The 15,413-nt window shown below is 34.1% G+C and overlaps 1 protein-coding gene across 1 annotated transcript in view; it reads left to right on the top strand.

The window, feature by feature from the left end:
• Window positions 1–15,413, top strand: part of NBEA (neurobeachin) — a gene marked incomplete at its 3' end in the record, with an annotated part of 537,034 nt that overhangs the window by 402,763 nt on the left and 118,858 nt on the right. Inside the window, exon 34 of the mRNA XM_015569799.1 lies at window positions 9,355–9,482. Coding sequence (XP_015425285.1) covers window positions 9,355–9,482 — 128 coding nt within the window. The remainder of the gene's footprint in view (window positions 1–9,354; window positions 9,483–15,413) is intronic.

The raw sequence follows: 15,413 nt of genomic DNA, 5'->3' as shown, positions 1-15,413 counted from the left end.
AGTAGTTGGAGAATATTTAAATATCAGGACTTAAGATAAAAACCTACCCATTTCCAGAGCAGAGGGTTTTTCTGTTCTCATTCTCCAGCTACACTAGGCTTCCTCCTGTAAGCTGAAAGTGAAAGGCTTTATATCCTTTTCTAAGATGTAAAAGAGTTTGTTTCATAGAGGATACAGGGAAGGGGGGTCTAAGCTGGGCTTTGTGTCTTTTCTGCAGCAGTTACTGCTTCCCTCCCTTCTCCTGTGGCCCTGAATGGAGTTCCTCAGTCTTCCATGCTGTTCTGGGCTTCATCATGAGTAATGGTGAGGGCTATGTAGAAGAGCCTGAAAATGACTGCAGACTTAGTGTCTGCCCCTCTGAAGGTTTTATTCTCTCACATTAGCTCACATTTGGAGTTCAGCAATTTATTAAAAGCTTTATCTGTTTTCTTCTTTTTTTTTCTTCATCTGTTTCTTACCAGCTTATATGCTATCTAGTATTTCTTCTTCCTGTGCTCTGCCCCAAGGAAACAAGTTCTTGTGTCTCTCCCATGTCTCCTTGGAGGCTCCTGTCTTTCTTCAGATTTTAAGGCTGGTTGTTTGGCCTGCAACCTCAGCTCTCTTATACTTCTGTAGATTAACTGGCTTTCTCTTGTAATTAATGTGGGACTGACCCTTTACAGCTTCCTACAAGCAAAATGGAAATTCTCTATTTCTCTTTAAAACTTCATATTCCTAATCAATGACTTTCCAATTTGTATTTTCAAAAAATATTATGTGAACCAAGAACTATACTAAAAAACACTCATTAACTGCCTGCTACCCCAGGTCACAAATTTGTAGATAGAGCAATGAATACAGGTGATTTACTGGGGAATGATTTTTTTTAAATAAATAAATGTGTGTGTGTGTGTGTGTGTGTGTGTGTGTGTTGTGTGCTGTATGTTGTGTGTGATTTATTGATTTCAGAGAGAGGAGAGGGAGAGGGAGATAGAAACATCAATAATGAGAGAGAATCATTGATTGGCTGTCACCTGCATGCCCCCAATGGAATCAAGCCTGCAACCCAGGCATGTGCTCTGATCAGGAATCAGATTATGACCTCCTGGTTCATGGGTCAATGCTCAACCATTGAACCACATTGGATGGGTGTGGGGAATGTTTTTGATCACACCACCTATAATGAAGTGGGAAGAGAGGATTGGTCAGGAAGAAAAGTGATGCTATTATAAGGGAGACCCCAGGCCATTCCATGGGAAAGCTCTAAAAGTGGATTTGCTCTGAGAGATGTCCTCAAATGAGTCAAAGGACCTAGCATTTTTGATCCTTAAATGACTAGTGTTTGAATGCATATTGCTCCTGTTCCTGTTGAGGGGACATAACTTTGGGTGAGACAGGTTCTTTCTGGGGAGGAATTCAGCTGTGAGCTATAACCCAGTAATCCTCCTCTGAACTTTCCAGAAAATGAGCGTCTCTATCCTAAAGGGGGTTTTTGATGATCCTCTATAGCAGTGGTTCTCAACCTTCCTAATGCCACGACCCTTTAATACAGTTCCTCATGTTGTGGTGACCCCCAAGCATAAAATTATTTTCATTGCTACTTCATAACTGTAATTTTGCTACTGTTATGAATCGTAATGTAAATATCTGATATACAGGATGTATGTAGGTGACCCCTGTGAAAGGGTCATTCGACCCCTAAAGGGGTCGCAACCCACAGGTTGAGAACCGCTGCTTTATAGTATCTAATACATTGACATTTTTTATATTACAATTTTTTAGTAGGAAAAGTTTTAGTTTTTCAAATTTTATATAACTTATTTAAACACAGCCTTCTTTATATTACTAAGTTTGTTGTTTTGTCTCACTTAAATCACATGTATTCTTTTCTTTATCCCCTCTATGCCCTCTTCACTTCCTCCCCACCAACTCCCCCCACTGCAATTACCACACTGTTGTCCATCTCCATGAGTTCTCTCTTTTCTTTTCTTTTTTCCTTTTCTTTCCTTTTCTTTTCTTTTCTTTTCTTTTCTTTTCTTTTCTTTTCTTTTCTTTTTTTTCTTTCCTTTTCTTTTCTTTCTTTTCTTTCCTCTCCTTTTCTTTTCTCTTCTTTCCTTTTTTTTGCTCAAATTGACATATATTCTTGACCTTATGTTTTTATTTCATTACAGTTAATTTTTATGTCATTTTATTTTCTAGTTGACTAGAAAGGAGAGATTTTTTTTTCATTTCAGTTTTTCATTTTCTTTCTTCGTACAAAACATGCAATTAGCAGTTTTCAAAAATGTGCTCCAAACAAGCTTTTTTAATTATCTAAAGACATCCCAGCATTACTTTTCTTGAAACCTGAAAAATATGTATTTTAAATTTAGTTTATAGTTTACCATATAAAAGAACAAATTCCCATACTGAGAATTCTAGTTAGGCTTAATTTCTTAGTCTTTTGTAATTTTATCTACTTCTTAACCAGTACATCATACACTTGAAAATGTATATGATTCTGTTAAGAAAGAATGAGGAGAAATGTCAGTTTTTAATTTAAAGGACCATGGGGAAATAAAATAAGCAAGATATTTTTTAGCTTCATGTTTTGCTTAGTGGCTGTAAAAAGTTATAGTTTAAAGAAATTGTTTATTAGTAGGATCTAGTGTCACAGATTTGATATGTAGGATGCACTTTATTCATCTGCTATCTAGTATGTCTGTGTTTCATACTAGAAGTTTAGTGAACTGTAAACAAAATATTTAAAGTCAGTGTTTTTCCATTGCTAGTTATAATATACTAGAGGCCCGGTGCACAAAATTCATGCACAGGGTGGGGGTGGGGGGAGGTCCCCTCAGCCCAGCCTGCACCCTCTCCAATCCGGAACCCCTTGGGGGATGTCCAACTGCCTGCTTAGGCCCGATCCGATCGGGCCTAAACCAGCAGTCGGACATCCCTCTCACAATCCTGGACTGCTCGTTCCTAATTGCTCACCTGCCTGCCTGCCTATTCGCCCCTAACTGCCCCCCTGTTGGCCTGGTTACTCTCAACTGCCCCTCCTGCTGGCCTGGTCACCCCCAACTGCCTCCACCCCACCAACCTAGTCACCCCTCATGGCCCCTCCGCTGGCCTGGTTGCCCCACAACAGCCTGCTGTTCAGTCATTTGGTCATCCCTCACTAACCCCTCTGCCGGCCTGGTCGTAGGCAGCCATCTTGTGAGGGTGTGAGGGTTAATTTGCATATTACCTCTTTATTATATAGGATAACGGATTGACAATTTACAGTATATGGTTTTGCTGTCATTAATACTCTCCTAATATTTTCTTTGCATCAGTCTTACTTAGACAAATCAGTTCACTTACCTCTGCCTGCATTCCCTAAGTTACATAGGAGAATTTGATTAATAAAATCTGTGGATTTCAGGAATGGAATAATTTTCTTTATATCTGAGCTTTATCTTTTAGGTACATTGCTTAAGGGTACATGATTACTCATTTTCATTCTAGATTCTATTTTTATATATACCAATTGTTTTGTATGATTTAAAAAATGAATGACAAAATTTAAGAACTTGAACATACCAAATTAATCTATTAATTATTTATTATATTTTGACATTATGCTAGGGGTCTATGAGAATACAAAAAATTAAAATAAAAAATAAATAAAAATTGTAACATTGTGAAATGGTAGAAACATAAGGTTGCTTATTAAAATGCAATTCACAATGAAAGCAATATCCTAAGTAAAAGTAGAATTATTATGTTTTTCTAGAATTATAAGACATATAACATTTGAAAATAATCAACGCTTGTGAAAGCAGACTTTAGAAAATGACATAAATCTTGATTTTTTAAAAATATATTTTTATTGATTTCAGAGTGGATAGGGAAGAGAGAGATGGAAACATCAATGGTGAGAGAGAATTATTAATTAGTTGCCTCCTGCATGCCCCACACTGGAGATTGAGCCCACAGCCTGGGTATATGCCCTGACTGGGAATCGAGCTGTGACCTCCTAGTTTAGTGATGGCGAACCTATGACACGCATTTCAGAGGTGACACGCGAACTCATTTTTTTGGTTGATTTTTCTTTGTTAAATGGCATTTAAATATATAAAATAAATATAAAAAATATGTCTTTGTTTTACTATGGTTGCAAATATCAAAACATTTCTATATGTGACACAGCACCAGAGTTAAGTTAGGGTTTTTCAAAATGCTGACACGCCGCGCTCAAAAGGTTCACCATCACTGTCCTAGTTCATAGGTTGATGCTCAACCACTGAGTCTCGCCGGCCTGACAAATCTTACTTTTTTTCTGCTGATTCATGTGTTTATAATCACCTTGGCCTTGGATATGTCTCCAGGTCAGTTAAATTTGGTAAGATTTGGTAATAATTGCAGCCATGGGTTTTCATAACATTGTTTCTCTCATGAGTTAATTAAATCTTTAGTCAAATAAATTTCTTAAAATCTATAAATCTCTGTAAATGAGATTTTCTTAATACAGGTAAAGACCAATATATAATTGTGTTTTTTAAAACCATAATAATAAAATGTTATGTTTTAAGTCATATTGTTGTAATCCAGGCATTGGATCTATAGAATTTCATTTAAAACATTAATATTTGCTTTGAATGTTTTGTTTTCCTATAGTTGGTAAATTTGTTAGAGTACTTGATAAATTTCTCATGTTGTAATGGCAATTTTCTTCATGGAAATCAGTAATTCTCTTTCTTAAGAGTTTGCTTTTACTGTCAAGAAAAATAGCCAGCCCTAGCTGTTTTGGCTCAATGGATAGAGCATTGGCCTGTGAACTGAAGGGTCTGTGTTTGATTCTAGTCGAGGGCACATGCCCAGGTTGTGGGTTCAATCCCCAGTGGGGGGCATGTAGGAGGCAGCCAATCAATGGTTCTCACTCATCATTGATGTTTCTATTTCTCTCTCCCTCTCCTTTCCTCTCTGAAATCAATAAAAATATATTTTAAAAAAGAAAAGAAAAATAGCCAAAGTCAAAATAACATCACAATCATAGTTAGTGTGACTGAAGAGAAGGGGAAAATATAGAGTGAGAGAGATAAATGGATAGCTTGAGAGAATGCATTCAGCTCAGAGTTGACAAATTCTATGTTTAGGGCTGAAGAATTGTCCCAAACATTAAGAACTTCCTAAAGTGGTAAGATTATAAACCTCACTCAAGACTGTGTAGGGCAAACTCCCCATCTAGTGCACCCTTGTATTATTTCTGTGCATAAAATATCTGAGACTGAATGTTGTTTTTTAAAATATGTTTTTATTGATTTCAGAGAGAGGAAGGGAAAAGGAGAGAGATAGAAACATCTATGAGAGAGAAACATCTAAGGGCTGCCTCCTACATACCTCCTACTGGGGATTAAGTCCACTAAACTGGCATGTTCCCTGACCTGGAATCGAACTGGTGACCACTTTGTTCATGGGTTGACTCTCAACCACTGAGAAACACCAGGCGGGCTGAATTAATGTTGTTATTCTTTTAATAAATGAAAATAAACTTTCAAATAAAACTGAAAAGTTACTACTTAGTCTTTTTCCTAAGCTGTACTAATTTTTCTTACAAAATAATTTTTTACAGAACCTTGTTGTTATTGTTTTCTGATGATTAAGTATTATTTCTATTTTCAAAGTAAAAATTATACTAAAAATGAAGTGATTAATTCATTTATTTGTATAGGATACAAGGCCAAGGAGTATTCCCTTCTTCAATTTTTTTTTAAAAACTTTTATTACATGTTAACAGATAAGTTTTTCATGTATGCTTTGCAATTGGGAAAAAGGAGTTTTTATTACGTTCTTCTTAGATGAGAATTGAAATAACACTATAGGTACAATGTTGTTTTTTTAATAATTGGGGGTTATTTGCTAGGTGATAGAGTTGGGTATAAAGCTGAGATTTATGTTTATACCATTTCCTTTGGGAATTTAAGTTATGTAAGGATAAATACAGTGTTTACTTTCCTTTAAAATACATTGTGAGGAATTTATAAATATTAACAACAACACCAGAAACCTGCCCATATTCTTCTCTGTGAGAAGTGGTAATGAGACTTCTCTGCATGGATGGAGAAATTTGCTTGATAATGACTTTTTGTACTTAAAATATTTGACCTCTTGGTGGGTAAAATGTTACATTGTTTGTCCACTATTAGAAAATAAACATGTCTAATACCCTTTGTAATACTTTAAGCAATAAAAAATAAAAATAAAAAAATTTTAAAAAAGAAAATAAAAATTATGATTGCAGATAATATGTATGAACATAACTTAATATTCTATTAAATATTATAAGAAAATAGTTGCAAAAATCTTATTATAGGGATTCACTCTCTGAGAGATGCCTGTTTTTATCCATACATGCTATTTATAAACACACATACTTAGTTGTTTTGATTAGTTTCCATTTGATATTTAACTTAATCACCAAGAACAGTATTTTTGCAATTTTGAAGTCTCTAAATCATACATAAACCTGTAAAATATGGAAAAAAAGTTTTAAATCGGGGAAATCAATGTTCCTGGATGTAATTGAATAACAGCATACTACAATCCAACAGTATAATTGTGATGTGAACCTGTATAAATCTAGAATTTTTCTAAAGTAATTTTATTTTCATTAGTGAATCTTAAATAAAAATATTCATACTTCACTCAGAATTCAGCTGCAGAAACAATCAAGAATAATTACATATAGATTTTTCTCCTTTTCATAGGTTCATTCTTACTTTTCTTCCTTACATTGCCTTAGTAGAGGGGATCCCTTTAGCTGGGAAGAATTGTAGGAAATGGTCCTGGAGAGTGAAAAGGAATCAATGAAGTAGTAGATCCAAAAAAGAATTTATATCTACATTCACTAAAAGTCAGAAATAACATGAGTATTCTATGACTTTGGGTAGCCTTTCCTTTGCTGTTTTATTACAACTTACTAATAGTAAATATTTTCATTAAAACAGTTCTTCTCAAAGCGTGTTTCCTAAATTAGCAGTTTTAGACCACCTGAGAATTTGTTACAAGTGCATATTCTCACAGTACACCCAGACCTGCTGAATCAGGAACTCTGGGGGTAGGGTTCTAGGACTCTGTGTTTAAACAAGCTTTGTAGATGATTCTGATCTAGACTAACATTTGAGAATCATGGCCTTAATGTAGGTGCTTGCTTCAGGAATAACAGAGTAGCTCTTCCTTCAGAATATTGTCTTTAAGTATTTGTGCAAATACTTAAATATAAGTTTCCTCTCTGAGTTCTTCTTTCTCTGAGTTCTCCTTTCTCTAAGGCTGTCCACTCAGATAAGATGAGATAAAGTCAAATAGAAGTAATGGTAAGGCTGTGTGTACACAAAGGATTCAGATCATGCTTTTTTGAAAGTAAGAAAGAAGGCATTTTGATTATTTCCTAATCCCTAATCATTTAATTGCTTAAAAAAACGATGAAATAGTTTAGTTTCAAATATTAGTAATATGTTGCAAATTATTCTATGATTAATTAACCTTTTGTCCTTATGTTTTCCTCATGCATAAAAAAAATATGTTACTTAGCGTTGTGGCAGAACTTTTATTATTTGGAACATTGTTTAATTCCTTATTATACATGTTTTTTTGTGTGGATGAAAGGAGTGGTCATCTAATATTATATTATTAAATTGAATTTTTAAAATACATCAGAGTCACATTTTGTAAGAGTAAATATATGTGTTTTTTTAATTAACATAGCTCTTAGAAGAGCTACTACTGTTGATCTCTCACTGTGTCCAGGTACTTTTCTATGTACTTTATATGCCTTAGCTCATTGAATCCTCACTATTAGTGACTATGATCATTTTCACTTTTTCAGGCGTAGGAAGTCTAATGTCCCAAGATCATCTAGGTACCCATATGATAGAACCAGCATTCCAGGCTAAGCAGTCTTATTCCAAAACACTTTTTGTACTTGCCTGAGCATTATCATTTTTTCATGTTTTTTTTTCTTCTTTTTGCATATACTAAAGGTGTTTTTAAGAATATCAAACGGTGCTTATGTAAGGTCATATAACTGAAAACTTAATAGTGAACAATATACAGTTAAACCTTCATTCTTGAAAGTCTCCTATGTCAAACAATTTGGTTCTTGACCAAGTTGTTCATGAAAATAATGTCTTGGTTGTTGAACCAAACTTGCACTGGACCTGACAACCCTTTCATGTAGATATATCAGCGTGACAAAAGGCGTTTTTCACACCACAAACAAAGGAGAGAATGAGAGTCAGTTTATTTCTAAACTTCTCTTGTTAACATCTCAGGATATTGTGCTGTGAATATTTTTTTCTGTAGTAGTTGTTGTTGTTGTGTGTGTGTATTTCTTTTTTGCTTTTGTTGCTAGCCAAATGGATGCTTAGCACAATTTTAAAACATAAATAGGCCATCAAGAGTGCTGATATTGCTAAAGATGTGAAAGAAACAATGATCACAGGCAATTGAAGAGGTAGAAAAACTTGTTGATTTGGATAAGTAAAAAGCAGTTAGCTGGTGACAACATTTCAGAGCAGTGATATGTGAAAAAGTGAAGATGCTGCATACTGACCTCCAGAAAAACACCCTGAAAGGAGTGCTGAAAGTGATTCCTTTAAGGCTAGTAGGGGGTGGGTCAATAAATTAAAGAAAAGAAGTGTGTGTTTATAAATAAAACAGTACATTAGACATGTACTATGTATGTATAAGGAAGGTTAAAACGGAATCATTTGGGGATCTGGAATGAATTTACTCAATTTACATTATTTCTAATGGGAAAAAAATGATTCGGTTTTTGAACAAATTGCTTCTCAAACAGACTTCTGGAACAAATTAAGCTTGAGAACTGAGTTTGGTAAATACAACTAAGTGGGCTTATAAAATGGAGCAGGCCTACTTTAGCAAAGCAATTCAATTGTATAACACTGAGTTCCAATTATTCCCTTATTTGTTTAGCTTTTGAGGGAATTTTCAGGGAATTTTTTTAGATCAAGAGTTAATTCTTTGTAATTGGCACAGTGATCCATGTAGTAAGTGTTGAAAAACTGTTTTCTTTTAGGGATAGAATGATAGACAAAAAAAGATATACAGAGAACTTTTTTTCTTAAAGCTTCTAGAACTATGAATAGATTTTGTGGCCCTCAAAGGTTACAGAACCCTAAATCATTTTCTTCATATAGTCATTCTAATTTAGCTGCAGTCTTTGGAGTAGCCTTATGACTGATGTGAAATTTTACCGTGTCCCTTCTACACATTATTTGGTGGATTAGATTGAACTTTTATTAATTTCAAAGGTTTTAATTTAGAAGTGAAGTTTATTTTATTTTTTATTTTGAATTATATTTACTAGTCTTTATGTCTTAATTTCAACAGCATCACTGCAAAACTTGAAAGAGCTTTAGAAAAAGTTGCTCCTCTTCTTCGTGAAATTTTTGTAGACTTTGCCCCATTCCTATCTCGTACACTTCTTGGCAGTCATGGACAAGAACTATTGATAGAAGGTATGCTTTCTTTCTCTAATCTAATTATTTTAGTTTCCTATAATGTTTCTATTAATCATGACATAATTTGTACTTCTGGAGGAAAATTTACTGTCGAATATAAAGACATTGCTTCCACAAATGCTAATAAGATTATTATGTATGACTTCTTCTTGTTCATTTTTTAAATAACATATTTGCACAGTCAGTCTTATTGTACAGCTCATAACAGAATGAAGAACTTTGAAAAAGTTGGATGGGACTCTCTGGTTCTTATGATCCTAATCTACGGGGCTGCTGTATATCCTTCATTAGGAGGCTGTGTTTACTAAGTAAGGATCTCTAAAATTTCCTTCAAAGAGCCAGGCTTCTTTAAGAGCCTTGTTTTGATTCATATAACATTTGTTATATGAGAATCTTTAACTGAGAAAATGTAAAGAAACACTTAACTGGGAATTGATGAAGCTGTTGTCTTTTACTCAGTAGCAGCTTAAACGGAGTAAGAAGGCAAAAAAGGTAAATTAACTCTTGTGAAGATTTAATGCACTTGTAATAGGAGAGTAGCTTTGAAAGAAAGTTATCTGGAGCCTTATTTATTTAAAAAAGCTTTGTTTTCTAAATAGTCATGAAATTCAGAAGGGGCTAATCAATATGCAAACGATCCTGTGAGTGAATAATTGCTTTAGGTGCCATTTGTTGGATTTAGAAGCCATATATATATTTGTTTGCTTTTCACTTCCTATTTTACTATAGATTTCCTATGCCTTTTCTATCATCCTCTCAACTGCTTTTGCACAGTCTGTTTCTATTAGAAATATTTTCTAACTGGACTGAGTTTAAATCCTTATTCCACCACTTTCTTAGCTATATGACCTTTTGAGACTAAGTTTGCCATTTGTGGCTTAGTTCCTTTCTATAAATTGTCGTCTATGATAGCATCACCCTACCAGGACACTTGGGAGGATTAAATTATATAGTACATATAAAGCTTTTAGAACACATGTGGGCTGTTCACTTTTTATAAAAAATATTGCATTCTTGCTCTAGGTTAAGTGCTATTTTAGGTACTTGGAATATACTAGTAGCTAACAGACAAATAACCCTGCCTTGTGGAGTTTATAATCTAGCAAGGAGAGATAATAAATAAGCATTAAGCATAAATATTTAAATCATATAAAATGTTGAAAGTTGTCAAATACTATGGAAAAGTATAAGTACAACACTAGTGACTGGGATTATAGAAATGGCAGGGTTATATTGCAGTTTTAAAAAGGGTGATTGATTTTTAATAAGCCAATAGTAAAAGTTACATTTGAGTAAAGATCAAAAGGAAGTGAGTCATATAGCTTACTAGAAGAGTGCTCTAGGCAGAATAGTCAGGGTAGTGACCCTACAACATGTTATTTTTACAATAAGAAAGAAATTGAATAAGCATTATTGAAAACATAAATCTTTTTTTAAAATATTTTATTGATTTTTTCAGAGAGGAAGGGAGAAAGATAGTTAGAAACATCGATGAGAGAGAAACATCGATCAGCTGCCTCCTGCACATCTCCCACTGGGGATGTGCCCGCAACCCAGGCACATGCCGTTGACTGGAATCGAACCCTGGACCCTTCAGTCCGCACGCCGACGCTCTATCCACTGAGCCAAACCGGTTTTGGCATGAAAACATAAATCTTAAATGTTTCCTTATTCCCTAAAAATCTTATTTTTCTACTAGAGGCCCAGTGCATGAAAATTAGTGCACTGCAGGGGGGTCCCTCAGCCGGGCCTGCTTCTCTCACAGTACAGAAGCCCTCAGGGGATGTCCTACTGACAGCTTAGGCCCACTCCCCTCTGGGAGAGTGGGTCTAAGCCGCAGTCTGGCCTCCCTCTGCAGGAGGCGACTGGCAGATCAGGGGAGAGCACTGGCCGAATCACCCCCTCGCTGCCACTGCCACTGCTGGCTGCCACAGCTGCCTGAGCCTCGGCCCAGCCCTTGCAGCACCAGCAACTGCCATCCGTGCCTGCGGCTTTGTCCAGAAGGATGTCCGGTCTAATTAGCTTATTACCCTTTTATTAGTATAGATATTTAAGTGTATCTTTTCCTAAAATGTTTTGAAAAATTTATAGTAGAAATTTATATTTATCAAGGACATACTAAAATAAACACAGAACACATTTAGTAAAGTAGCGATACTAGTAATGGGTCCAATACTGTTATTAAAACTGAAACACAAATCTGCCCCAAGTTCCCCAGCAGCCAAAGCAAAGAAGGATTTATTTTAAGTTGTAAGACACACATTAGTAGTTCCTAAGTGACAGTTTATGACACTTTAAAATGTAAGGAATTGCTGTCAGGTAACTTTTTAATTGTTCTATATCTTTCAGTCAGGACTCCATTTATGTAGCCCCCTTTTCAGAATTTTCCTTGACTAGACACCTGGACTATTTCTTATTTTCTTCCCAGCACTTCAGAGAGAAGATAAGAGAAATGGCTCAGTAATCGAGAATAATTTTTCTTGGGCTTCTCTGAGTTTACCTCCAATACTCTGGATTGAGTTGAAAGAGCATTAGACTATGCCACTTGGATTTTTAAAAAGGACTATGCTAAAAATGAAACATTGGAACGAGTTACATATTAAAAGTTCACTTTGTGTTCACTGGGCAAAATGAAATTTTATTTTGTAACTTTCTGCATCCAAAGATATAACCTAATTTTAACATATCATTATATGTCCTGTTTTTAAGATTATATGGATGTATTATTCATATTCTTTTTTGTATTAAAATGATTTTTCTTAATAAAATGACATTAAATGGTAGGTCTTAGGTTTTGAGTTCTGTTTTTTAAATGCCATTATTTGGCAAAATATAAAATTGACCATCTTAAAATATGGTCCTTCAAATTTCTGCCAGTTTATACAATACGAAAATCTAGAAACCTCTGCTGTATAATAGAACATCATTTGGTATCCCTCCCAGTTTAGTCATAATCATTTTTTTTCAGATTTAACTCATCTCTATCTTCTTGCTATAGAAGACATTCCTTAAATATGCAAACAAGTGATGCATTATATTCCTTGTTTTTCTACAACTCTTCCTTCTGCATTGGATCTTTCTCCTTTTTTTAGCCCCCAAATTCTTCTCATGTTTTGAATCCTGCTTCAGGTTTCTTATGCCAAATTAATGCCATCTCTTTGTGGTCCTGTGGCATTATATTTATACAATATTAATAAAATTACTTTTACTTGTAAATAGAAATAATCTTATTGTTTATATTAACATCGCTTAACTTAGATTCTGGTACATAATATTCAGTATTTCTTTCTTGTACTTCAATAGAACATTATGTTTTTGCTAATCATTTTTGGTGAAGGTAAGTTTTAAAAATAAGGGAAGATGGGTAACATTGTTATATGGTGAGAATTCCCAATATTGAACATGAACACCCATGAGTTAGCTGCTACATTCATCCAAGGTTCATTCTTGCTCTTCACTCCAGCTTCTGGAAACACATGTGCTTTCATACTCTCATTCTTTAACATGTACTCTTGATCATTCTTTCATTTTCTCTCTGTTCCATTTCCTTTTTTTTTTCTATAATTTGATATACTATTCCTCTCCTCTGAGAAGAAAAACTATCAAACTGTTGTGAAGAACTCAGGAGATTTACATGATAAAAATATCTTTACCCAAGCTATTGATCAGTTCTGTTTAAAAAATAGTGCTAATGATGAATAAATCGCTTTGCTTTTGACTTTATCATATATATGTATATGGTAGGAACAAAGCTGGATTTAGGTAACTGAAGGTATTTTAGAGTCTTCCAAAAAGAAACAGTGACTACTCTTATTTTAAATAATCATAAAATATATTTGAATTGCATTTTGTCTTATTTTATATTCAGTTTTTCTTAACACACATGTACTTAAATTTTTTGTTATAGGATAATTAATCTTTGGTAGTTTATATTGTTATGTACTTTAAAATATAAATTAAGATAATGTTCTTTAAGTTTGTCACTTTTATTAGTCACACCTTTTATTTGACTAATAAAAGTGACAAGCTTAAATGTATTCTTGTATGATTCTAGTAGAGTAATCAATGTAGTTCACATCTTTTAAGGTGTATTTACATAGCTTTTGGTGTGTATATGTTTCTCTTGGCAATAATTAAAGATTTTTGAAGACAGTAGTAATTTGGAGCTGAGCGAATTTTCTTTAAAAGGATTCCAGCTTTTCAATTTGAAAACTAATACATAAAAATTATAATAAATATGTATGCAACTATCAAACCCATCAGCCCATGATGACAAACCAACCTTTGATCCAAAATTGTTATATTTGTCTTGCTGCAGCAATGGATAATGCACTTCAGAGATACTGTGGAGCTTCTTTTAAAGAAGGAGTTGAGAGGAGCTTATTTTAAAGTTTGTATTTAAATAAGTAGGGCCAGTTATAGATTGTTTTCAGACTGTCAGAAGGTGGGTTAGATATTGCTAATTTTTATTTAGGGGGCCTAAGAACAACAGTGGGCTTAGAGTTGTAATTAGTAATAAAGAAATATTAGTTACTCAAGTTAATCAGAAGAGAAGATGCTTAGGTGTGTGTATGTTTGTTAGCATAGTGTCCTTCACTCTGTCTTGTTTCACCATGGCATAGAGTGGCCCTTTAAAATCACTGTTTATAGTCTGTGAGCATTTTATGTTTGTTTAAGACTCATGAGAATATTTAAATTAATGTAATTATCATAAGGGTACAGCAAAAGTTTCATAAGCATCCAAGGGCAGGAAATGAAATACAGTTAGACTTCAGGCAGTCTAGAAATGCGAGAGGGGAGTCAGTAACCAAGGCTACTTCCTTTAACTCTTAAAGCAACTTCATAGCTTCCTATCTGTGTTTCTCTCTGTGTATGAACTCATTTTTTTTCTTCTCTCCCAGACTACCTTCACTTTCTAAGTTGTTTGAACATAGCCCAACATAACATCCATTCTTAACTCCAAATGTGCTTTTAATGTAAATATCTTTCATTATCTGACTATAAATCATTATCTATCTAGAGAGAATGTGAATAGCTTAGCTTTGGGTTAGGTGTCTATCTCTGTTATAATTAGTTTAGAATGGTGTGGATGTGAAAGGCAAGGTTGAATGTAATACACAGGCTCCCTTTTTTAGAAGCTATATATAACTTGAAACATCTTAGAAAAATGGTAGCAGTACAGGAAATGTCACTTATGTGTCTACTATTTTTAGTGACATTAGTAAATATTTCATTAAATCATATAATATTCAAGAATGTTTATAGTTTCCAAGACTAGCATATTTTAAAAATATTTAAATATAGCCTGAAATTTCCACCTCCACCAAAAGAGAACATCACTAAAATCTTATTATGAAAGTAATAAGCTTAGTCAAGAATATCATAACACCCTTTGGTCATATACAATAACAATATGGCTATATAATTAGAAAAATATATGTGTTCATTTTAATTCAAAAATTATATTTTAAGTATACTTTTAGTAGTTATTTTGAAATTATAATCATGCAAAAACAGTACATGACATGACAAATTCAGGGAAGATGGCAATGGTGGCATAGTTTTTAAATATCCCTGAAATCTTCCATGAAAAAACAGACATAACTACATATATAGTAAAATAATAACTACTACCCCCCTTAATAACTACTAGTCCATTAGCAATAACATATGGACACTTACAATGAAACTAAATGACAAGGTATCCCATTGAACTCCAAAATATGACTGGATGAGGATAATATCCTATCTAATAAAAGAGAAACATGGTAATTAACATACATCCTCTACCCTTCCCATTGCTAATCAGGGTGATATGCAAATTAACTGCCAGCCAAGATGGTGGCCAGGAGCCAGGACACCCTTCAGCTGACCCCCACTCATATACCAGGCCTCTATCCTATATAATAAAAGGGTAATATGTTTCCA

Source organism: Myotis davidii, unplaced genomic scaffold (genome assembly GCF_000327345.1).
Source record: "Myotis davidii unplaced genomic scaffold, ASM32734v1 scaffold144, whole genome shotgun sequence".
Classification (NCBI taxonomy): domain Eukaryota; kingdom Metazoa; phylum Chordata; class Mammalia; order Chiroptera; family Vespertilionidae; genus Myotis; species Myotis davidii.
Note: the sequence above shows the minus strand (reverse complement) of the source record. Positions and strands in the feature narration are given on the sequence as shown.